The sequence below is a fragment of the Cetorhinus maximus genome, chromosome 22 (genome assembly GCF_964194155.1).
Source record: "Cetorhinus maximus chromosome 22, sCetMax3.hap1.1, whole genome shotgun sequence".
Classification (NCBI taxonomy): Eukaryota; Metazoa; Chordata; class Chondrichthyes; order Lamniformes; family Cetorhinidae; genus Cetorhinus; species Cetorhinus maximus.
Window position 1 is genome coordinate 46,396,752 of NC_135900.1, and position 24,547 is coordinate 46,421,298.

Sequence of the window (24,547 nt, forward strand, 5' to 3'; positions counted from 1 at the left end):
GTCACTGCTGGTACTGAAACTGACCTAGACCAGGAAACGTAGAGGAGGCCCAAAGAGGGCTCAGTGGGTCTAGACAGGTAGCCCTCCGGTGAGCTGGGGTGGGTGGGGGGGCGGTGTTGATGGTTGTTGAAGGTTGGGTGTTCTTTACCTGGGGGTGGCCACCACAGGCTGCCCAATAAGGACCCTACCCCATCCCACTGCACAACCGAGCCCACAGGGAGACTGCTAGCTTTTACTAGGCAGCTTCTCCACATGGCCCCTCCACCACTGGTAGAATACCAATGGCAGCAAAATGAGGCCCTTAAGTGGCCATTAATTGGCTGCTTAAAGGTTGCAATTGGCCTTCAGGTGGGAAGCCTGTCCTCAACCTTTCCTGTCCCTCACTAAATCACAGGGAGTCAGGAAGGTGGTGGGCTCTGCACCCTCCTGCCAACCCTCCTAATTCCATGCTCCCACCCCCATCCTGTTTCCGTGGGCTGGATTAAATTCTGCCCACTGTCTGGGAATATTACGTACAATCTATTTCTAATCTGCTAAAGCACAGGTTTAGCTCAGTGAATTTGTTAATGGTAAGTCCTTAATATTGTGTTATGTTAAATTATCCTGGACCATTCCTTTAAAAACACTTGTGTGTCAGAACCATCTGTCATTGAATGTATCTCCAATGTGGGCCTGTTGTTTACGTTGTGAAAAAACTACGCAGTGTTGTAGCTTTAGAAAAGCAGGAGCTGTGGTAAAGTTGGCAAAGCTATCTAAATCATGACTTGAACTAACCAGATGTGAAATTCTAGCACTATGGAAGCCTAGCGCTCTTTTGCTGTGACACTAGCTGCTTCTGGCACAGCCCCCCCATGGCCTGCGCTTGCACTTGTATCCCCAGTGTGTGCTGAAAGCTCAGGATGCTATCCTGATGCCACATAGCCTTAATGGCTGATGTGATGCCAGAATGCCTAATTTGAACCACACAAACTCACAAGTCACTCCAAAAACACCAAGCACTGAGCGAAAGGTGCATCCTGGTGCTAGCATTATTTAAAGGTTCAGGTAACCACTGCAGGTACAGTAATTTTGAAGCATTTCTGGAGGTTCTCTGGAGTGTTTTTGGAGCTGTTGTGATGAGTTTGCCTGAGTTTGCCAGTGTTGCTGTAATCTCACAGGGAGGGCTGAGGAATAGGTAACCTGTCCACAGAAAGGCTGCAATAGGTATGGGGGCAGGAGTGGCAATGGGTGGAATCATCCCAGATTTGCACTAAGTGCAGTAGTGGGCTTGAAAAAAGTCATTTTACCTGCTGGCCGCAATGGCAGGTTTTCGCACCACCTTGGCACGTCCCGCCTCATTAATAATGCATTCACAGGAAACACGCTGGATCGCAGGTGGGCAGGCTTGGATTTGCCCACCACTCTGTGACCTCAGTGCTTCCTCGCTCTGGGCACCATATTTAAAGCACACCAGAGTGCAGCCTGCTTCATGTCTACAGACCAGGCCTTCTCCAGGTGACAGATGGCCCAAAAACAAAGAAGACGACAGCTCCCAAATTTAGTGACGCCTCTCTAGTGCGCCTGCCAGAGGTAGTGGAAGCCGTCGTGATGTCCTCTACACCTGCTCAGGCCGCAGGAGGTCCAGCAGAGTCACCAATCCGGCCTGGGAGATGGTGGCAGCGGTGGTCAGTGCCACCGGAGTATAGAGGAGGTCAGCCAGCCAGTGCAGGAAGAGGATGAATTATCTCATCTGTTCTGCCAGGGTAAGTCAACCCCTCATCACTCTCCACTCACACACTCCCAAACCCATCACACACCCACGGGGATCTCACACCTCAAGAGACAACACCACTAACTCTCACACACACTCTCACATCTCCATTAGGCTCATATCCTCTGGAGCTCACATCCTCATCCCGTCCATGACACCGCTAACCACACAAACATTCCACGCAGTGCCATGCATCCTGCTTACACTCTCTCCATCTGTTTTCATGCATGAGAAGCTGGCTGACAACAGTAGGGAGAGGTCCCAGACCAGGGGTGGAGTGGCCCACATTAGGCCCCTCACTCACTTTGAGGACCGTGCCATCGCGCTGACTGGTGAGGATGTGGACCATGCCTGCAGCGATGATGAGGTTGACAGCGAACACTCACGTGAGGATTCTGCACCATATCATCCCTCTCTCAATGCAACTGTGAGTGCTCTCTCACTCCTGCTTTTGACTCTGCTGCCCTGCACTAATTATCTCTACTTTGGTTCACAGGGAGCTCTGCCAAGCGACTGACGCCCTCAGCCTGCCAGTCCCTCAGCTCCATCCAAGTCCTCACCTCCAGTAAAGAGGACAACTCCTCTATTGAAGGGCTGGAAATAAGCAGCCTGGAAGGCCCGTCACAGCGCTTACCCACACTGTCCACCAGTGCAGAGACACGCACCTTGGTGAGACCGAGATCTAGAGCAGGCTTGGGTTCACAATTTGGTGGTCACCGCATGGCCACGTGTCCGAAGCAGGAGGAGGCAGATTCAGCCGAGCTCCCTGGCACTTGGAGGACTGCTGGGGAAGAGGCTTCTGTGAGTTCCGAGTCAGATGACAAGTCTCTGGATTTGGCCTTCCAACTTATCATGGAGGGTCAGGAGAAGACGAGGGAACATCACACAGACCTGTTGGAAGCTCTCAACAGAGTGGCACGCATGTTGGAGGAGTGCACCCGCCTGCTCTTGAATGAAGTAGTGCCCACATGTGTGTGCATGGAGATCTCCATGGGAAGGATAGCGGATGCCATGGAGACCCTGGTCCAGCAGAATGCAGAGATGCACTCCATCGCAGTAACCATGGATGAGTTCCTGCAGTGGCAACGAGAGAGGGAAACGGGGCACCTCGACATCCTTCTAGGTGCTCCTTCCCCTCAAGGAGTCAGGCCAGAGCCCTCGGGCACCCAAAGGGTGGAGAAGTGGCAGCTGGACACCCATGGGTCATTCACTCAGGAGTCTCAGAGGCTGTCCGCCCCTTCCAAGTCACCTTTGCCTGTGGCCTCCTCAGCCTTGTCCTCTGTCACAGAAGAGGGAGCAGTTGGCCCACCGGAGGATGGCAAAAGCAAGCCAGGGCCCTCAAGGCCTCGACTCTCCAGAGGACACATGCCAAAGTCATCAGAGGCAACAGGGCCAATCATTGCACGGGCTGTCTCCACCCCTGCTGCGGATGTCAGGACAGCGCCTAGAAGAAATGGCAGGCCTAGAAAAGTTAAGAAACTCTGATCACAAGTTATTGCATGGGTGAACACATTTTGTCACTTTATAATCTGAAAATATATTAATTTTCACTGAATAACATGTAATGGTTTTCAGGTCTCATGAGTCATCCCACTGATTGCAGGATCCATGCAGCACCTGGGCCATCCAAGATGAGGCTCTGTTCACTTTCGATTTCGGCAACCATTGTCAAGTATATTGTCAGATCCCCTATCCTTTCCCCTCCCTTAGACATCCATAGCCCCATCACTCTCGAGCCCCGCCAGACATCACCTTCCACCTCCACACTGTCACCTACTAACCCGAACCCTTGTCTTTTCAGGATGTCCAGGTGAACATGGATGTTCCCTACCTTCATGAGAATCCCACCCCCATCCACATTGACCTCCCGGACCTCCTCCTTCCCACCCACAAGGTGCGTGTCTGCCTCCGAGTCCCCACCAACTACTCGCGCTGTCCCTTCTACCATTACTGATGTAACCTCACCCTTCCACCCTACTGGCTCCCTCTGCCCCTTCTCACACTCACCATTCCCTCCTACCATGCCTACCCTCAGTTTGTGCCCCAGGAGGGAATCATTGACTCCAGCGATCCTTCCCTTGCATGTTCACCTGGACATCCCCCCCTTACTCCCTCCTGCAACCTTACTCCCTCCTCCACCCTTACTCCCTCCTCTCCCCGGACACCTTCCCGATCCGAACTCCCTCCCTTACACCTTCCTCCGCAACCTATACTTACCTCCCTATTTGCTGCATTCTCCCCCCCGTTACACCCTCCGCCCTCTGTACTCCCAACCTCACCTCCTCCCTCATACCTTCATCCCCCACCTCCCAACCTCACCCACTACTGACACCGTCATCCCCCTCCTCTCAAACTCACCCACACCCCCCACCACCTTCCTCTTAGTCACACCTAGACATTCCTCTTGCCCTCACCCATCCCCCAAAGATCACCCGTAGCAGCCTACGGCCGAAACCCTGATATCCCGAAGCAGATCTGAAACATAAATGGTGACCTCTCATCTTCCGTGAGCTGCTTTGCAGCAGAGCCATGTACATGAGAATCCACCCAGTATGCGATGCACGTGTTCCTCCAGGGTCTGGTATCTGTAGGGCTCCAGCAACTTCTTCTCCTCGGATGTTCACGATCTAAGCAAGGCCCTAAAGGTGAGTCCTGATTTCTGCATATCTTGCTTGTCCATACAGTTCTGGGCTGACGTGTTTTCCCACTGGGGATGATTCCGGTCAGGCCTTACCTTGCATTCCATTACCAGGATGCAAATCGGGTTCATGCCAGCCTCCAGCGAGATTTCGTGTACCACTATGGCGGACACTATCGGATGATCCCAGTGTGCTTTCAGGCCGGTGTGAAACTGATTTCTGCCTCTCCTGCCAAAATGTACCCCTCTGCCCACCATGGCGCCCGCCGCCAAGGGGACCGGACGATTCCGTCCAATAACTCTGGGCTGCAACATGGCATAGGGATGCAGCAGAGACTGTGGAGAGGGCATACTCTGTATGATTCCCTCTGGCAAGAGATGAGGATAAATTTTTTTCCTCAGAGGGTTTTGTGACTTTGGAACTTTTTGCCTCAGAAGGTGGTGGAGGTGGGGTCATTGAATATTTTTTAAGGCAGAAGTGGATAGATTCTTGTTAAGCAAGGAAATCAAAAGTTAACAGGGTTAGATGGGAATGTGGAAATCGAAACACAAAAAGATCAGCCATGGTCTTATTGAATGGTGGAGCAGGCTCGAGGGGCCGAATGGTCTACTCCTGTTCCTATTTCTTATGTTCTTATTTAACTTAGAGCTGGGCATCTCCATGTTTCTTCACAGTGACAGGAGGCTGTTTGGCATATCAGCCAATGAGCCCAGCATCTTGGTCTACATGTCCACCATTGCTTGCCTCTATGTCACCCCATCAAGGTCCTCATCTTAATCCCTGCCACAGAACTTGCTCTCTGGTGAACTGGCAAATGAACCATCCTTTACCCCTGGCCTGGCTGCAGCCTGCTTATGCATGGTGACTTACCTCATGCTGATCTAAACTCTATACTAAGAATGTAGGGAATAGGAACAGGGGCGGACCCTACGCCCTCTTGAGACTGCTCTATCAGTCAGTATGATCATGGCTGATCTTTTGCCTTAACTCTATATTCCTGCTCACTCCCCACATCCCCTGATTTCCTGAGACACCAAAAAAAATGTCTATCTCAGCCTTAAATATATTCAACGATGCAGTATCCACAGTCCTCTGGGATACAGGATTCCAAGGATTCACAATCCTTTGAGTGAAGAAATTTCTCTTCATCTTTGTCTTAAATGATCAGCCCCTTACCCTGAGTCTGTGCCCCCATTTTTTAGATTTGCCAACTTGTGGAACAACCTCTCAGTGTCTACCCTGTCAACTCCCTTCAGCATCTTGTATGTTTAATGTGACCACCTCTCATTCGTGTAAATTCCAGAGAGAATAGGCCCAATTTACTCAGCTTCACATGATAGAACAGCCCTTTCACCCCAGGAACCAATCTAGTGAACCTTCGCTGTACCACTTCCAACGAAATATGTCCTTCCTTAAATATGGAGACCAAAACTGCGCAACCCCCATGCCCGAAAACCAGGGTAAGCCAATTTTTAGCCCAGCATCTCTGCAAATTGGTCCAGGATCTCCATGGCTTACGAACTGATAGGTTGCTTACACCTTCAGCACTATGAAGGCATTCTTGTTCGACAAGGATGGCATGTGACAATGTTAAGGGTGTTTTAGCATGCATTTAACCCATGCTACAAATGAACTGTAAGTGCTTGATGCTGTCAACAGATGTAAAAGAAAAAAGTTTCATTCCAAAAATGGACATCAAGTTAAATTAAGTTACTTGCAAACTTACAAGAGAAATAATTTCTTGCAAATATGAATGGGAAGTTCTCTAACACCTCTATTATTAACATAGTAACAAAGAGAAATATTCAATACTAATTTTAAACTTACCGCTCCTACTAAACTCCCAGCACTGCCATGAAACTCAGTTCCCTTTTCCCTGAAGTGATAGGGCACGGTCAGAGAGACTGGCCTGGCCTTTTTGATATTTTCATTTGAGTTGTCAGAGTTCCAGGAACTACAGTTTACTGATGGAAGGCTGCTGTTTAGTTTCTCATAGGATTCAATGCCATCCAGAAAAAATGTTGGAATACGCTGTTGCAACCTCTTCCTACTACATGGAGTTGCTGGAGGTGTGGCACATAATCTGGAAAATTGTGTTGGAGAATGGCTTCTCCTCAGCAATGGGTTTAGTCCTGCAACAGCCAATGCCTGTATGATGAAAAGAAATACTCTATGAAACAAATACAGACACAACAGGATCAGTGAATTAAAAAAAAGTTATTTCACTACTATATCAAACAATTAACTTTCCAAAGTGCTATTCATATCAAAAATCATTTATTTTTACAACTATTGAATATTATATTGGACACAAATGACACTACATCATCCCTTGTTTGCACTGCAGGTTTGAAGAATTAGGGTACAAATCAGAGATCAGACCAATATGATGGGAAAGAATTATTAGGAAGATAATTTTGACCAGAAACATAGCGGTTACCCTCCAGGCTTTCATTAGTGCTGGATGATCTTTATCATCTATACTGGAAGAACCACACTTCCTTATGTGCTTTCCCATGGTAGCCAAACCATGGTGCCTCATTAGCTCTTAGTGTGCCATTATTAAGCTTGAAGGCAAATCACTGAAGCGTGGCTCAGGAAGTAGTGTGGGAAGAAGTGGTTTCGATTCATGGGGCACTGGCACAGTACAGGTGAAAGGGGAAGCTGTTCTGTTGGGATGGGCTCCACTTAAACCAGGCTCAGATCAGTCTCTTGGCATATCCTATAACTAGGGCTGTGGATAGGGCTTTAAAATAAAAGGTTGGGTGAGAGGAATCAGGTGAAGGAAGATTTTGAAATCTAAAAAGAAAATTCAAGGCAATAGAGCAGCTTAGTGATTTGGGTAAAGACAAGCAGGGGAGTCATGAAGGGATAGAGAGTTTAACAGTAAGGGAGCATCAGCAAATAAGGTCCATGTAAAGAACAGTGGCTAAAGTCTCTTTAAATTAAAGTTTTTTTGTCTAAATATGCAAAGCATTCATAATAAGAAAATCAAACTAGTGGCATAAATATAGATAAATGATTTAAATCTAATCACTATTACAGACACATGGGGCCTGATTTTCCTTCTGAGGTGGGAAATTGATATTGGGACTGTATCTGGGTCCCAAATCTTGCCTTGGGGAGAAGCAGCCACAGCCCCCAGTTTTCACAGCTGGAGGATGGTTTGGGTAGCTAATTAGTGGCTGTAGGGTGGTGGTGGAGGGGGTGGCCCGGGGGTGATGGGAAACAGGGGTGAGACAGAAAGAGAGTGGCCTGATTTAAACCTGCTCTGAAGAAGAGTCATATGGACTCGAAACGTTAACTCTGTTTCTCTCGCTCCACAGGTGCTGCCAGACCTGCTGAGTTTTTCCAGCATTTTCTGTTTTTATTTCTGATTTAAACCTACCATGGCATCCATTACTGTAGCTGATGTTTCATGATTGCTCTATTACTGATGGAGTGTGAGAGGGAGAGGGCTGAAATCTAGGCAGGAGTGCTCCTAGTTTTGCCGATGTTGACTTTAAGACTCTCCTGGAGGCAGTGAGGGAGATGAGGGAGGTCCTCTTTCTGTGGGGGGTGGCGGGGGAAGGTCACCCTCTCAGACCAAACAGATCTGGATTGAGGTGGCGGAGAACACAGGCACGAAATTCATTCTGACCACAATTTCGTGCAATACAGAAAAGGTTCAATGACCTTATTCACTCTGACAAGGTGAGTACAAAGTCAGACCCTTATGGCCTTTGAATATTTAACCTTCAGCAGACACGCCAGCTGAGGAGGTCGAGGTTGAATGTTGTTCCTGAACATTGGGGGCATGTGTGCCCAGGGTACTTAACCCTCAGCAAGGCTCAGAGTCAAAGCACTGTTGAGGAGCTGCCAACGCTGTTGTAAGCAGCTACTAATGTCAAAAAGTGGTTGACATTGGCCATTGAGGCCAGAGGTGCCTTATCTCTCTCTCAAAATGGTCCAGCCAGGAAGAGAGCTCCTCATCCTGCACAGCGCCATGGAAAAGGGGGCATTGGAGACCACAAGCAAATCAGGTAGGCGAGGAGGGCATCCCTGGTCAAGAAGGTAAATCGAAATTGGATTATGTAGATTAAGGGGATGCTTTGCATTCCAGTGTGTCCAACAGCATGATGAAGACTCAGATGCATTGAAAAGCTTCAGTATTACAGAGGCCTCTGCTCTCCAAGGATCATTCTCATGATCTCTTCCTGTATCTTCCGCAGTTCAAACGTCGAGGTGCAAAGATTAGACCCTATGTCCACACCAGGCCAAGCGCTACCAGAAAGTACCTCAGAATAGGCACACTCTCCACTAGCTCAGGTATAGTCACCTTGGTGGGTTCTCTCATGGGCTAGATGGGGTGGCACTGGGTGAGGAGCACATTGCTTTAGTATAAGGATCTGGTACATATAGGATTAATGTGGGACTGAGTCCAGTATTGCCTAAATAGTGATGTAAGAAGGCACATGACTCAGACCCAGGAGTCACTGTGATGTTGAGCAGAGACTGGAAAAGGCCTAAGCACAGAGATAGTTCCTAGCCTGTACCTTTCACTATATATGTTTAAATAGTTCTACTTGTTAATAAAGACTTATAGTTAACCTACTGAAGACTTTGAAGACTTCTTTAAGAAGTCAGGATGTCAAGACAACCACTGTTGTTAGCCAACCAGATCTGCACGGTCCTGCGTACTCAAATCTAAAGAGTATTCAGACTTGGACTTCAGCTCTGAACTCTCCTCTCTTTGCAGAGCAGATTTCTCCATTCTTATTGCAGGTCCTAGAAAACCCCTAGTGGTCAGACCAGCCTACTGTCCATGAAATAACTACGATACCTCCAGTGGAAGAGGTACAACAGAATGATCAACAGGTCGAGAAGCCTCTACCTCCAACTACAACATGGTACAGCTGGTCAACACAGCAACCATCGTGTACACACCGCAGCTTTCAGCCAGCATGCTATAACCACAAGGGATGCTGGAACCTGGTATCAGTTTTCCACCATTATCAGCAAAAAGCAGAGGTGAGCGTTCTGCTAAACCTTCTTCTCGCCACAGGAACGATCTTCCTCAGCCACAGAGGGCATTGAGATGGCCTACACGTAGAAAGAAAAAAAAAAGAAGCGACACGGAGATGAGCATAATGTTCGTCCACACCGCCAGAAACAATTTAGAGCAGCAGCAACCACTGATCAACGCAACAGCTGAACTGACCAAGTGCAGTACGACAGAAAGGATGGAAGAAAAGAATAAAAATATACCCAAATGCCAGTCCAACCTCCAAGCCAAGAGGAAGAATCAGGAACAAAAGAGCCTACCAGTCCTCCAACAGAATGGCGAACAAGATATGGAAGGGTTACAAGGCCTCCAGACCTCCTGAACTTGTAAATGCAAGGACTTGCAGGGGGAGATGGGGTAGTATGAATGTTGTAATAATGCTAATACCGTAATAGCAATAATTTAGTAATAACAATATTGTGGTAACAACAATGTAAATGCATGAGACTGATAACAATGTAAGACATGAAGTAAACTAGTGTAACTGCATGTACAACGGATAAAGCTTTGCGGGGGTGGTGTAGTATAAGGGTCTGGCACATACAGAGTTAATGTGGGACTGAGTACAGTACCACCCACACAGTGATGTAAGAAGGCACATGGCCCAGACCCAGGGGTCAATGTGGTGTTGAGCAGAGACTGGAAAAGGCCTAAGCACAGAGATAGCTCCTAGCCTGTGCCTTTTACTGTACACATGTAAATTGTTCTACTTGTTAATGAAGACTTACAGTTAACCTACTGAAGACGATAAGATTTCTTTAAGAGGCACCATTCTGTAACTAACACCCTCCCAACAAACACAAGTTTGGGGGGTAGCTGGATAGCTGTGGCAGCCTGAATTGGCAGAGGATGAAGGAGTCATGGCAGTTTACAGGATAACGAACGCATATAGGAAGCTCTTGTTGTGGCTGTTAGGAAATAGAGACATTCTAAGTAAGTTATATTGGTATTTGTGGGTGGTAGGAATGAGTTTTAGCTTTAATGTTTAAGTTTGGTTAGTATTTCTGTATTTGTGTGTTAAGAAAGGTCAGATTGAGTTTTAGTTTCACTTTAAAAGGTGCTTGCAATTCTAATGAGAGTTTTACAACCATAAGCTAAGTTAAGCAAACAAGAGTAGAAAAAAAAGCAGCAACAAGGGTGCAGAGAGGCAGGTCCCTCTCAGACACGCACACAGAAAAGCTAGAAACAGCAATTTGTTTTGGAAGCTGTTGGAGTTCAGCTGGTTTTGAAGATAGCTGCCAGGGAAGCAGCCTAGAAGGGGACAGATGGCCAGTCTCAAGCTAAAGAAAAGACCCTAAAAATCCGGGGGAGTGGAACAGGGGAAAGTCCTAAGCAGACTTTCTAGTCAAAGGAAGGACAGGAACCTGGAAAAGGTCCTATTAATGAAGTTAAGGGTGAAGGACAGAGAGAATGGCTCCAAACTTCAGATTTAAAGAGACAAAAGTGTGGAAAGCAGATTTAAAGCTAGAACAGCTAGCAAGAGGTACGAGACGGCTGAAGGTCTGTAAGAGAGAGTGCGTGGAAGACAGCTTGAATGCATGTGATGGCCCAGGGAAGAGGAACATCGGAAGGAAAGTTTGAAACCCTAGAGGTGAACCCTTGTGGAAGGCGTATGAGAGAAAGCATCGGTTTGGGAGAAGATTCCAAAGCAAGTCCTTAGAGAGTTGAGATTGGAAACCCTCGTGTGAGAGAAGGAGTTCCATGAGACTGGTTGGCTCATGGGGTGACAAGCATCTGGGGGGAGTGGAGGAGAGATCCATAGCACCTGGTTGAGGTGACATCTGTCACATGGTTTCAGGGTGTGGTGTGTCTGACTACAGGGTGCCTATTGGTACGTGGACTGTGTACTTACTGTGAACATTAGAGTATAAGTTAGCTTTTGTAACTTGTGTTATCCTTACACATCTGTATTTATCTGTAAAGGTATAGTTGTGGGTGAAGGAGTATTGTAATATAGTTCATCTTATCTTGTTGAATAAATGTTTTATTCTTTTGTTAAAAGTTAATCAGCTGACTCCTGTGACTCTGTTCAGTAACTACTCTCCATGTATCTAAACAATCAAATATCAAGCTGGGTTGCACCCTGGGATCAGGCTTGTCCAGGGGTAATCTCAGCTGGGATCATAACATTGTCACAGACTTTTTGAACATTGAGGGAGTGGAAGCCCTTCCTGCTGATAAATCTTACTGGACAGTCAGTGGGTGCCTTGATGGCCACATGGATGCAATCAATAATGTCATGCATGTGAGGCAGACCAGTGATAGAGGCAAAACGCTTTGCACCTACGATTCCCATATGTCTGGAATTGAATGTATTCCCAAGCTCTTGCAATAGGGCATCAGTAACCAGTGCAGTGGTGTGCAGCTGTTTGTGGGACACCAGCTAATTCTTGGAAAGAGCCAGAGGCAAAGAGGTTCAATGCCATAGTAACTTTGATGGCTACTCACAGGGCATGGCAAGAAGTGCTCTGAGGTGTGAGGCCTTCTGTTATTAAGGCACAAATCTCTGTGACCATCTGCCTAGAGAGTCACAGTATCCTGTGGTACTTGTTCGTAGACATGTTCAGGTAACTCCATTTTTGGCGGTACAGTCTATGCTGAACGTGTGGCCTCCATGTCCTTCCTGCTCCTCATTTCTCTCCTCGGTGCTCCTCAAGCCCAGAGTTCTACTCCTCCTGTGTAGAATGTTGCTCCTCGTCACTATTGGACCGGAAATCTGACAGCCATGTTGCTATTACCAGCTGCTGCCTTTCTTGTGCTCAAGTGGCTTCACAGCTGTGCGCTGAAAGCCTTGCCCCTTCCTCTGAAGCTCCCATGACATCAGGAGGGCGACAACCCCTGCACTGTGTGCAGTCAGCATTCTCCCTGCAACCTGCGTATATCTAATGTCACCTGTATGCCAATGATCTCTTCGCGCCGTTCTCCCTTTTATGCATTCACCTAATTTCCTGGGCTGGCCATGACTTGTTCCCTGTTGTGTTGCTAGCATGCACCTGGTCTGCCACTGACCCAGCATGCAACTCATTCCCCCCCCACCAAAATCAGAACAGGCTCCTCAAATGAGCTCTCAATGAGCTCTTTAAGAAACATAATTGCACTCATTAGCAGATTGGATGGATTCTTGCAGCTGGTATTCCCCCGACCTGGTGAAAATATTTTTATCACTTGTCTTCCTTCATTCCCGCCCTCGACAGAGCCTAAAATCTAACCCTTGGTTACAAGGTGACCAAGGTTGGGAAATAAATATTCCAGGGTACACATGTCAAAAAGGCAGGCAGAAAGGAAAAGGAAGATGATTATCCCTGATAGGAAAGGATGACAGAAGGTCAGTAAAATAAGAACAAAAGAAATAGGAGCAGCAGTAGGCCATACAGCTCATCATGCCTGCTCCATCACTTAATAAAATTGTCACTGACCAGATCTCGCTTGAGGTCACCTCCACTGTCCTGTCTGTTCCACAAGCACTTTACTCACCTATAGTTTAAAAATTTGACTACCTTAGCCCTGACTATATTCAATGACTTAGCCTCTACAGATTTTCTGAAGTAAAGAATTCCAAAGATTTATGACCCTCTGAAAGAATAATTTCTCCACAATCTCCATCTTAAATGGGCGGTCTTTTATCCTGAAACCAGGTCCCCCAGTTTGAGATGTTCTTCACAAGGGGAAACATTCTCTCAGCATCTATCTGTTAAGCCCCTTTTCAGAAATTTATATGTTTCAATAAGATCACTTCTCATTTTTCTAAACTGTAATGAGTACAGGTCAAACCTGTTCAACCTTTCTCATAAAACAATCTCTTCATCCCAGGAATCAACCTAGTGAACCTTCTCAAACTGTTTCCAATGCATGTATATCCGTTCTTAAGACCTAGCTGCCTAGAAGCCCCCAGGGCATGAAGATCCAGAAGTCTCTCAATGTCTCAAAGCTCAAGCAGGCAGTCATGAAGGAATCTCTCTCTCAGAGAAACTCGGGAACTGCCCGTGTACAATGAAAATGGACACACTGCATTGAGGATGTCTGGGCGACCTTCAGGGAGATAGTGTACGCCACTGCTCTGGAGGCTCCTGGCCCTAGCCCTTATAAGCATCAAGTTTGGTTTGATGAAAACAATGAGGTATGCAGAAACTACTGGAGGAGAAACATTGCCTCTATAGGGTTTATCTCAATGACAAGTCATCATTATCCAAGCATGATGTCTACCAAAACATCCATAGGACTGTCCAATGCAAGCTCAGAGAGATGCAAGACAGTTGGTTGAATTAAAAAGTAGACCAACTTCAGTCACATGCAGACCACAAAGACTGGAAGAGATTCTACGATGTTTTGAGATCTGGTTCATCGCTAATCCTTGGTGTGGACAGGTCAACACTGCTCACAATAAAGACCAAATTCTAAAAAGATGGGCAGAGCACTTTAACCACATCCTCAATTGGCCTCCATCCATCAATAAAAAAACAATCAACAGGCTGCCACAGGTTGCCATCAATTGTTCTCTTGATAGCCCGCCCAGTCAGTTAGCAAAGACGAATGCAATCAAACTCTTGTCTAGCAGCAAAGCTCCAGAAGCGATTACTGTCTCAGCTGGGGTCTATAAGGCTGGAAGTCAATGCCTGGTCAAGAAGTTCACTGAACTCTTTCAGTCTATGTGGGAGTAAGGAGCCATCCAGCAAGGACACAAAATGCCTCCATTATTCACCTGTAGAAGCGGAAAGGAACTTGCCAATCTTGTGACAATCATAGAAGAATTTCACTCCTCTCCATCACTGGCAAAATCTTCACTAGAGTCCTTCTGAACTGCTTAGTGCAACATCTCGACCTAGATCTGCTGACAGAGTATCAGTGCAGTTTCAGAAAAGGCCGGGGAATCAATGATATGGTGTTTGCAGTTAGACAATTCGAGGAAAAATGCCAAGAACAGAACATGGGCCTCTACATTACATTTGTTGACTTGACCAAGGCCTTTGACTCAGTCAGTTGTGAGGGCCTTTGGAAGATAATAGAGAAATTCGGCTGTCCTGAGAAATACATCATAATGGTTTCACAGTTTCATGACGGTATGCTTGTGCTTGTCTGGAATGATGGTGAATCTTCTGACCCATTCCCAGTCACTAATGGAGCTAAACAGGGCTGCGTGTTAGTGCCAACCCTCTTCAGCATGTTTTTCTCTGCCATGCTCTCTGATGCCTTCTATGATGGTGAACCTGGCATCAAAATCAGATACTGCATGGATGAAAAGCTGCTCAACCTGCGTGACTCCAAGCATAGACCAAAGTCCCCAAGGACATACTTCACAATTTCCTTTTTGCTGATGACTATGCACTAGCTGCCAGTTCAGAGCTGAACATGCAATGTGGCATGGAGTTGTTCTTCAATGCATGCAACAACTTCAGCCTTAGAATCATCGCAAAGAAAACAGATAATGTACCAGCCTGTTCTAGGAAAGCCCTATTTCGAGCCCAAGGTTTCAGTCCATGACCAGGAGCTGTCAGCAGTGGATAAGTTCACTTATCACGGCAGCGCCCTCTCTTGAGCGGTCTATATTAACGATGAAACAAATGCAAGAATTGCAAAAGCAGGTGAATTCCTTGGCAGACTTTGAACATCAGTCTGGGAATGAGGAGGAGTAAGTTGGCCCACCAAACTGAAAATCTATAGAGCAACAGTCCTGCACACTCTGTTCTACACATGCAAGACCTGGACTTTGTAGCAGTATCATGCCAAGAAGCTCAACCACTTTCACTTGAGTTGCTGTCGGAAGTTTCTGAAGATCAGATGGCAGGACAAAATACCAGAAACTGAGGCACTCATCCGAGCTGACATATCAAACATCCACATGATATTGAGACAGTCACAACTAAATTGGGCTGGGCATGTAGTCAGAATGCCTGATGCTCGTTTACCAAAGCAAATTTTCTATGGAAAGCTTGGCCAGGAATTTCCCTCCATCGGGGGAGTTGGGCGGAGGCGGGCGGGGGCGGGCACGAACCCAATCGGCACCCCCGATTGGGTCTGCACCGCCATTTTAAGTGGGCGGGCCAATTAAGGCCAAGTTGGCTGCTCGCTCACCGAACTGAAAATCTAAATGACGTGTGGTGAAGTCAGGACACCCACCTGACATCTCCATGTGTCATCTTATGCATCGGCGAGCGGGCCCTGCCCAGCGCTCACCGATGGGAAAATGCTGCTCCTTGATTCTGGGGTGCGCTCTCATGGTGGTCAAAGAAGGCGCTACAAGGACACTCTGAAGGCTTCACTTAAGAGTTTTGATATTGTCTTTGAGTCCTGGGCGAAGTTCGCTCAGGATCACTGCACCTGGTGCAAACAAATGAAAGAGCATTGCAACCTCCTCTGAAAGCAAGTGCATATCAGAGGCAGAAGGAAAATGCAAGGAGAGGAAATCCTGAGCCAGCAACTAGTCCAAAACTCAACTGTCTGTGATATCCTGTCCTATTTGTAGCAGAACCTTCTGGGTGGAGATTGGCCTTAGCAGTCACCTATGTACCCACTAGAACTGTACCAAACAACCCAGATGGTGAACATTTCCATCTTTGGCTTGAAGGATCCCTCCTCAAATAAGGAGACCAAAACTGCAGCAGTACTCTAGGTCTGATCTTAATGCCCGGTACAGTTTTAGCAAGTTTTCCCTACTTTTATACTCCATTCTCTTTGCAATAAAGGCCACTTGCCATTTGCTTTCCTAAGTACTTGCTGTACCTGTATGCTATATGTGTTTCATGTATGAGGACGCACAAATTACTCTGTATGGCAGCATTCTGTAGTCTCTTCATTTATATAATGTTTTGCATTTCAATCCTTTCTATCAAAGTGGAACGCCTCACATTCTCCCACAATATACTCACACTCTCCCACAATATACTCCCACAGTAAACGCAATATATCTGCCCCTCTTTTGCAGTCACTTAACCTATCTATATCCCTTTGTGGACTCTTTGTATCCTCCTCAGTAATAAGTAAGGATCAGAAGATCAGGAAGTAGAATCAGTTTGGGTGGAAATTAGGAATAACAAGGGTCAAAAAATACCAGTGGGAGTAATTTATAGATCCCTTAAATGTAGTTACGACATTGGACAGAGCATTAAGCAAGAAGTAATTGGAGCTTATAAAAAAGGCAATAATCATGAAGGACTTTAATCTTCATATAGACTGGACAAATCAAATTGGCAAAGGTGGCATGGAAGGTAAGTTAGTAGAATGCTTTCATGACAATTTTCTGGTACAATACATTGTGGAATCAACTAAGGATAAAACTATTTTAAATCTAGTCTTGTGTAATTGAGGCAGGTTTAATGAGTAATCTCTTTGTAAAATAAAACCTCTCAGACAAAGTGATAACAATACAATTGAATTCCATATTAAGATTGAGGATACATACTTCATTCCCAAGCAAGAATCTTAAGCTTGAACAAAATTGAATACATAATTATGAGGGGAGAGTAAATAGACTAAAAGGTATGGTGGCAAATAAAGAGTGGGAAACACTTAAAGAAATTATTCAAAATGTTCTAAATGCATTCCATTAAAAAACAAAAACCCAGCAAGGAAGATCCATCTGTGTCTTACTTGGGAAGTTAACAATATAATTAAATTAAAAGAAGAGGCCAGTGATGTCATGAAGAGTAGTGGTAAGCCTGAGGATTGGGAGAGTTTTGGAAACCAGCAAAGGACAATCAAAAACTTGATAAAAAGGGGAAAAGGTTGAATGAAAATAAACTATCCAGGAAAATAAAAAACAGATTGTAAGAGATTTGATGAGTACATAAAAAGGAGGCAAGTAACTAAAGTAAATTTTGGTCCCTTAGAGGCAGAGACAAGAGAAATGATCATGGAGAATGAGGAGACATCGAACAAATGTTTTGTGTCTGTCTTCACAGTGGAAGACACAAATTACGTATGGTGTGGAACTTATGGTAATTAATATCAACAGAGAAAAAGTATTGGAGAAACTTAAGGGGCTAAAATCTGAAAAGCAAATGTAATTGTACTCTTAGCCTGATATCAGTCATTGGGAAAATGCTGGAATCTATTATTCAGGAAATCTTAACAATGCACTTAGAAAATTATAGTATGGTCAAACAGAGCCAACATAGCTTTACAAAAGAGAAATTGTGTTTGATAAATTTATTAGAGTTTTTTTTAGGATGTAACTATTAGGGTAGATAAAGGAGAGCCAGTAGTAATATACTTGGATTTCCCAAAGGCATTTGATAAGATCCGACGCACAAAAAATTAAAATGCAAGATAAAGGTTCATGGGGGAAAAATTTTCCCCCTATCGGGGAGGGGGGGGTAGTGCGAGATCAACGCCCCCAATCAGGGGCGTTCTGCCATTTTACGTGGGCGGGCCAATTAAGGCCTGCCCAGCGTGATATCCACATGCACGTGATAGAGCACACTGATCCCCCTGAGGCTAAGTGCTGCCTCGGGGAGATCGGCTCTAAATTAAAAATTGTTAAACAATTGACAGCAAGATTTCCTTGACGTGTCCCTTCATGTGACACTGTCACATGAGTTGGGACATGTCCATAACTTTTATTGAAACCTTTATTAAATATTTAAAACCCCTCATGAAACCTCATCCCACCCGTGGATGAGGTTTAATGCTTTTTCTTAAGCCCACCAGGGCTCCCGGCCTGCCCGCCAACCTTAAGGTTGGACGGGCAGGTCCATTAATGAGGTTAGTTACTTTTTCAATGGCCTCAATAATTTGACAGGTCGGCGGGCACACAGCTGACATCATCCCATGTCATTTTACTGCTCGCCGACTAGAAGATCCTGCCCATAGAATTGGAGGTAGTATATTAGCATGAATGGAGGATTGGTTAGCAGATAGGAAGCAGCATTGGGATAGTTGGTAGTTAGCAGTCTGTAACTAGTGAAATGCTGCAAGGATCAGTGCTGGGGCTTCAGCTATTTACAATCTATATTAATGACTTAGATGAAAGACTGAGAGTAATGTATCCAAGTTTGTTGATGATACAAAGCTAGTCGGGAATGTAATTTGAGGAGGACACAAAGAGGCTGCAAAGAGATATAGACAGGTTAGGTAAGTGGACAACACGGTGGCAGATGGAGTATAATGTGAGGAAGTGTGAGGTTATTCATTTTGGTAATAAAAACAGAAAAGCAGAATTTTAAATGCATGAAATATCAAAATGTTGATGCACAGAAAGACTTGGGTGCACTTGTACAAGGAACACAGGAAGTTTGCATGCAGGTACGGTCAGCAATTAGAAAGATAAATCATATGTTCGCCTTTAGTGCAAGGGGATTCGAATACAAAAATTTGGAGGTCTTGCTTTGATGAATTCACACCTGCAGTACTCTGTGCAGTTTAGGTTTCCATATCTAAGGAAGGATATACTTGCATTGGAGTCAGTACAACAAAGGTTCAGTGGATTGGTCCCTGGCTTGAGAGAGTTGTCCTCATGTGAGAGGCTGAGTAAATTGGGCCTATATTCTCTGGAGCTAAGAAGAATGAGAGGTTGGGTATCCTCAACATGTGTTTGACTCTTAATTGCCCTCTGAAATGGCCTATCAAGCCACTCAGTTGTATCCAACCGCTAAAAAGTCAATAAAAAGGAATGAAACCCGACAAACCACCTGGCATTGACCTAGGCACCGGAAACAACAATGGCCAACAGCCCTGTCGACCCTGCATAGTCCTCTTTACTAATGTCTCGGGGCCTTGTGCCAAAATTGGGAGAGCTGTTTCATAGACTAGTCAAGCAACAGCCTGATATAGTCATACTCACAGAATCATACCTTTACAGGCAATGTCCCATATACCACCATCACCATCCCTGGGTATGTCCTGTTCTACCACCAGGACAGACCCAGCAGAGGTGATGGCACAGTAATGTACAGTCGGGAGGGAGTTGCCCTGGGAGTCCTCAACATCGACTCTGGACCCCATGAAGTCTCGTGGCATCAGGTCAAACATGGGAAAGAAAACCTCCTGCTGATTACCACGTACTGCCCTCCCTCAGCTGATGAATCAGTGCTCCTCCATGTTGAACACCACTTGGAGGAAGCACCGAGGGTGGCAAGGGTGCATAATGTACTCTCGGTGGGGGACTTCAATGTCCATCACCAAGAGTAGCTTGGTAGCACCACTACAGATCGAGCTCGCCGAGTCCTAAAGGAGATAGCTGTTAGACTGGGTCTGTGGCAGGTGGTGAGGGAACCAACAAGAGCGAAAAACATACTTGACTTCATCCTCACCGATCTGCCTGCCACAGATGCGTCTGTCCATGACAGTATCAGTAGGAGTGATCATCGTACAGTGGAGACAAAGTCCTGTCTTCACATTGGGGATATCCTCCATCGTCTTGTGTGGCACTACCACTGTACTAAATGGGATAGATTTCAAACAGATCTAGAAACTCAAAACTGGGCATCCATGAGGTGCTGTGGGCCATGAGCAGCAACAGAATTGTACTCAACCACAATCTGCCACTTCATGGCCCGGCATGTCCCCCATTCTATCATTACCACCAAGACAGGGGATCAACCCTGGTTCAATGAAGAGTGCAGGAGGGCATGCCAGGAGCAGCACCAGGCATAGCTAAAAATGAGATGTCAACCCAGTGAAGCTACAATGCAGGACTACTTGCATGCCAAACAGCATAAGCAGCAAGTGATCGACAGAGCTAAGTGAATCCACAACCAACGGATCAAGTCTAAGCTCTGCAGTCCTGCCACATTCAGCCATGAATGGTGGTGGAAAATTAAACAACTCACTGGAGGAGGAGGCTCCACAAATATTCCCATCCTCAATGATGGAGGAACCCAGCAAATCAGTGCAAAAGATAAGGCTGAAGAATTTGCAAGAACCTTCAACCAGACATGCTGAGTGGATGATCTATCTTGGTCTCCTCTGGAGGTCACCAGCATCACAGATGCCAGTCTTCAGCCAATTTGGTTCACTCCACGTGATATCAAAAAATGGCTGAAGGCACTGGATACTGCAAAGGCTATGGGCCCTGGCAAATATTCTGGTAATTGCACTGAAGGCTTGTGCTCCAAAACTTGCTGCACCCCTAATCAAGTTGTTCCAGTACAGCAACAACACTGGCACCTAGCTGGCAATGTGGAAAATTGCCCAAGTATGTCCTGAATACAAAAAGCAGGACAAATCCAACCCAACCAATTACCGCCCTCTCAGTCTACTCTCGATCATCAGTAAAGTGATGGAAGGGGTCAACAGTGCTATCAAGTGGCACTTGCTTAGCAATAACCTGCTTACCGACGCTCAGTTTGGGTTCCACCAGGGTCACTTAGCTCCTGACTTCATTACAGCCTTGGTCCAAACATGGACAAAAGAGCTGAACTCGGGGTAAGTGGTGGCATAGTGGTATTGTCACTAGACTAGAATTCCAGACACTCAGGGTAACGCTTTGGTGACCTGGGTTCTGATCCCACCAAGGCATATGGTGAAACTTTAATTCAATAAAAATCTGGAATTAAAAATCTGCTGATGACCACAAAACCATTGCCAATTGTTGTAAAAACCCATCTGGTTCACTAATGTCCTTTAGGGGAGGAAATCTGCTGTCCTTACCTGGTCTGGCCTACATGTGACTCCAGACCCGCAGCAATATGGTTGACTCTTAAAATGTCCTCTGAACAAGGGCAATTAGGGGTAGGCAATAAATGCTGGCCAGTGATGCCCACATCTCGTGAAGAATAAAAAGAAAAGGTGAGGTGAGAGTGACCGTCCTTGACATCAAGGCAGCATTTGATGGAGAGTGGCATCCAGGAGCCCGAGTAAAACTGGTGTCAATAGGATTCATGAGTAAAACTCTCCGCTGGTTGGAGTCATACATAGCACGAAGGAAGATGATCGTGGTTGTTGAAGGTCAATCATCTCAGCTCCAGGACATCACTGCAGGAGTTCCTCAGGGTAGTGTCCTAGGCCCAACCATCTTCAGCTGCTTCATCAATGACCTTCCTTCCAAAACAAGGTCAGAAGTGGGGATGTTTGCTGATGATTGCACAATGTTCAGCACCATTCGTGACTCCTCAGATACTGACGCAGTCCATATCCAAATGCAGCAAGATCTGGACAATATCCAGGCTTGGGCTGACCACTGGCAAGTAACATTCACACCACACAAATGTCAGACAATGACCATCTTTAACAAGAGAGAATCTAACCATTGCTCCTTGACATTCAATGTCATTACCATCATTGAATCCTCCACTACCAAGGTCCTGGGGGTTACCATTGATCAGAAACTGAACTGGGCTAGCTATATAAATACTGTGACTACACGACAGAGGCTAGGAATTCTGTGGTGAGTAACTCACCTCCTGACTCCCCAAAGCCTGGTCACCATCTACAAAGCACAAGTCAACAGTGTGATGGAATGCTCTCCACTTGCCTGGATGAATGCAACTCCAACAACACAAGAAGCTTGACGCCATCCAGGACAAAGAAGCCCACTATGGGCCTGATTTTAACAGTGAGTTAAAATCAGGCCCATAATGTTGGCAAGTGTGGTGATGGAGGTTAAGGTGACTTCAGATCATAAAGCATCGCAACCAGAGTTTAGATTGCACACATTCTAATGCCAGTTGCCGCACCATTAATGGTTGTCAAAACACGTGTTGGGGTGAGCTAAGTAAGGAACATTTTTTTTCACTCTTTTATAAGTTTGTTTGTCTTGTCGTCTTTTGGACAAACTAATCAAAATTGAGGCTGACAGTTTTCAGTGCCTGGTAACTTCTCTCTGCCGCAATGTGCATTTTAACTCCCTTATTTAATTATAAACATCTTCATTCAACATTCATCAGATGTGGATATAGTCGGAATTTCATGTGGTAAACAATACAAAGGAGGCCAATTTTTATTTAATTTAAAACAGGAAATGCTGGAAATACTCAGCAGGTTTGGCAGCATCTGTGGAGAGAGAAACAGAGTTAACATTTCAGGTCATGACCTTTCATCAGAATCCTACTTCCCTCTTTCTCTATTACTCCTTTTCTGATGTGAACATCTCGGCTTCCTTCTGATTTCCCCTGCATCATAGATGCCAGTCCTTCAACATGTTTGATTCACTCCATGGAATATCAAGGACGACTGAAGGCATTGGATACAGCAAATACTGTGAACCCTGACAACATCCCGGCTGTAGTACTGAGGACTTATGCTCCAAAACTAGCTGTGCCCCTAGCCAAGCTGTTCCAGTAGAGCTAAAACACTGGCACCTACCAGATAATGAGGAAAATTCCCAGCTATGTCACGTCCACAAAAAGCAGAACAAATCCAACTGGGCCAATTTGGCTCTCGATCATCACCAAAGTGATGGAAGGTGTCAGTGATGGTGCTATCAAATGACATTTTCTCAGTAATTGCCTGCTCACCGACACTCAGTTTGGGTTCCACTCAGTTTGGGTTCCACCAGGGACATTCAACTCCAGACGTCATTACTGCCTTGGTCCAAACTTGGACGAGTGAACTGAATTCCACAGGTGAGGTGAGAGTGACTGCCCTTGACACTAAGGCAGCATGTGACTGATTGTGGCATAAGATTATAAGAAGTAGGAGCAGGAGTAGGCCATTCGTCCTCTCAAGCCTGCTCTACCATTCAGTAAGATGGTGGCTGATCTGGTTGTGACCTTACCTCCATTTTCCTGCCTGCTCAGATGAAGGGCTTGTTTAATTAAGGATAGAGCAAATATAAAGAGCCTGCTGGGACACTGGGTGGGTGGACAGGAGGCAGAGGTATGTGAGGAAACCTACTAGCAAAAAAAAAAGGTTCTGTGTCTAGCTTCATATTTCACCAACTCGCTTTGATCCATATAACACAACCTGTCCCTAACCAAGGACCAAATCTGAAGAACGTAGCCTAAGGGTTACATACAAACATATGAATTAGGAGCAGGAGTAGGCCATTTGGCCCCTTGGACCTGCTCTGCCTTTTTTTTAGTGAATTGATTCTTTTTCAAATGGATTAGATAAATTTAACATGCTACTTAGAAAATACAATGATCAGTCTGGTATTTTAATTTGACTCTATATTTATAATTTTATAAAACATTAAATATTTAACATCAGAATGTAGATAGGTTAATATTCACAATGACCTGACATTAAATGTGAAAATATGCATGTAGTTGACAAACAAACTTTCCACAGGTTATATGTTTCTATACAATTTACTGCCACTGTTAATTACATTGAAACATTTTGGTACTTTGACAACAATTTAAATGGGCTGAAGATAAAGGAAATGACAAATGGAGCAAACTAGCATTTTGTCCTTTCTCATTTATCCCTCAAAAAAAGACAAAAGTGGAAAAATTAAACGTCATGAGAGAAATATGCATTCATCGACTGCCTTTTGGAACAGTGTCCAGGTAACTTTCACCCTCCCTGATGCACAGCAGTGTCCTAAGCCCCGACTCCGGCTCATCAACTCTGAGCCAAAGTTCCTGGTGCTGGAGACGCTTACTGCAGATGTGGTCGCTATGGATCACTGGTGTTCACTAGCTCCCACAAACTGTAGCTGCAACTCATCACCTGCCTTACCATCCTTATTATGGTTTATTTAACTAATTAGGTTTCAAATATTTTTAATTTCCCAGCTCCTAATTTGAAAGAGCACTGTAGTTTAGACATAGAAAAGAGAAAAAATAATCATCAACCAATCATTTACCTTCTTTCAATTTCATCACACTTTGGGCAGAATTTAGCCCTTGTCAGGCGGGCTCGGTGGGGACGGGCAGAGGTGTTCAGGAAGCTGCCCGCTGCCCACGATCGAGGCCAGAAGGAAAGTTCACACTGGCGGGAGAATAAAGCCCGCCCAGCATGAAACACTAGTGGCAGCGCTTATCGCTGCCTGTGCAGGGCAGGGAAGAGGATGGCGAGTGGGGCGAGCGCGTGCTTGAGAATCTCCCTGAGGCACAGAGCTGCCTCAGGTAGATGGAGAGTTTTTCCAAAAAAATGGAGAATTTAAGAATGTTATAAAACATGTGACTCCATCACATGAGCAGGGACATGTTATTAATTAAATTTTAAAATTTTTATTTCTTTTTTTTTTCTTTTGGAAAACTCATCCAGCCAATGGATGAGGTTTCCTAAAAAGTG

General features: G+C 45.5%; 1 protein-coding gene across 1 annotated transcript in view; it reads right to left on the minus strand.

Annotated features, from left to right (window-relative positions):
• Positions 1-24,547, minus strand: part of cacna1c (calcium channel, voltage-dependent, L type, alpha 1C subunit) — a 1,337,968-nt gene that overhangs the window by 7,769 nt on the left and 1,305,652 nt on the right. Inside the window, exon 48 of the mRNA XM_078568241.1 lies at positions 6,217-6,537. Within this exon, the coding sequence (XP_078424367.1) occupies positions 6,217-6,537 (321 nt within the window). The remainder of the gene's footprint in view (positions 1-6,216; positions 6,538-24,547) is intronic.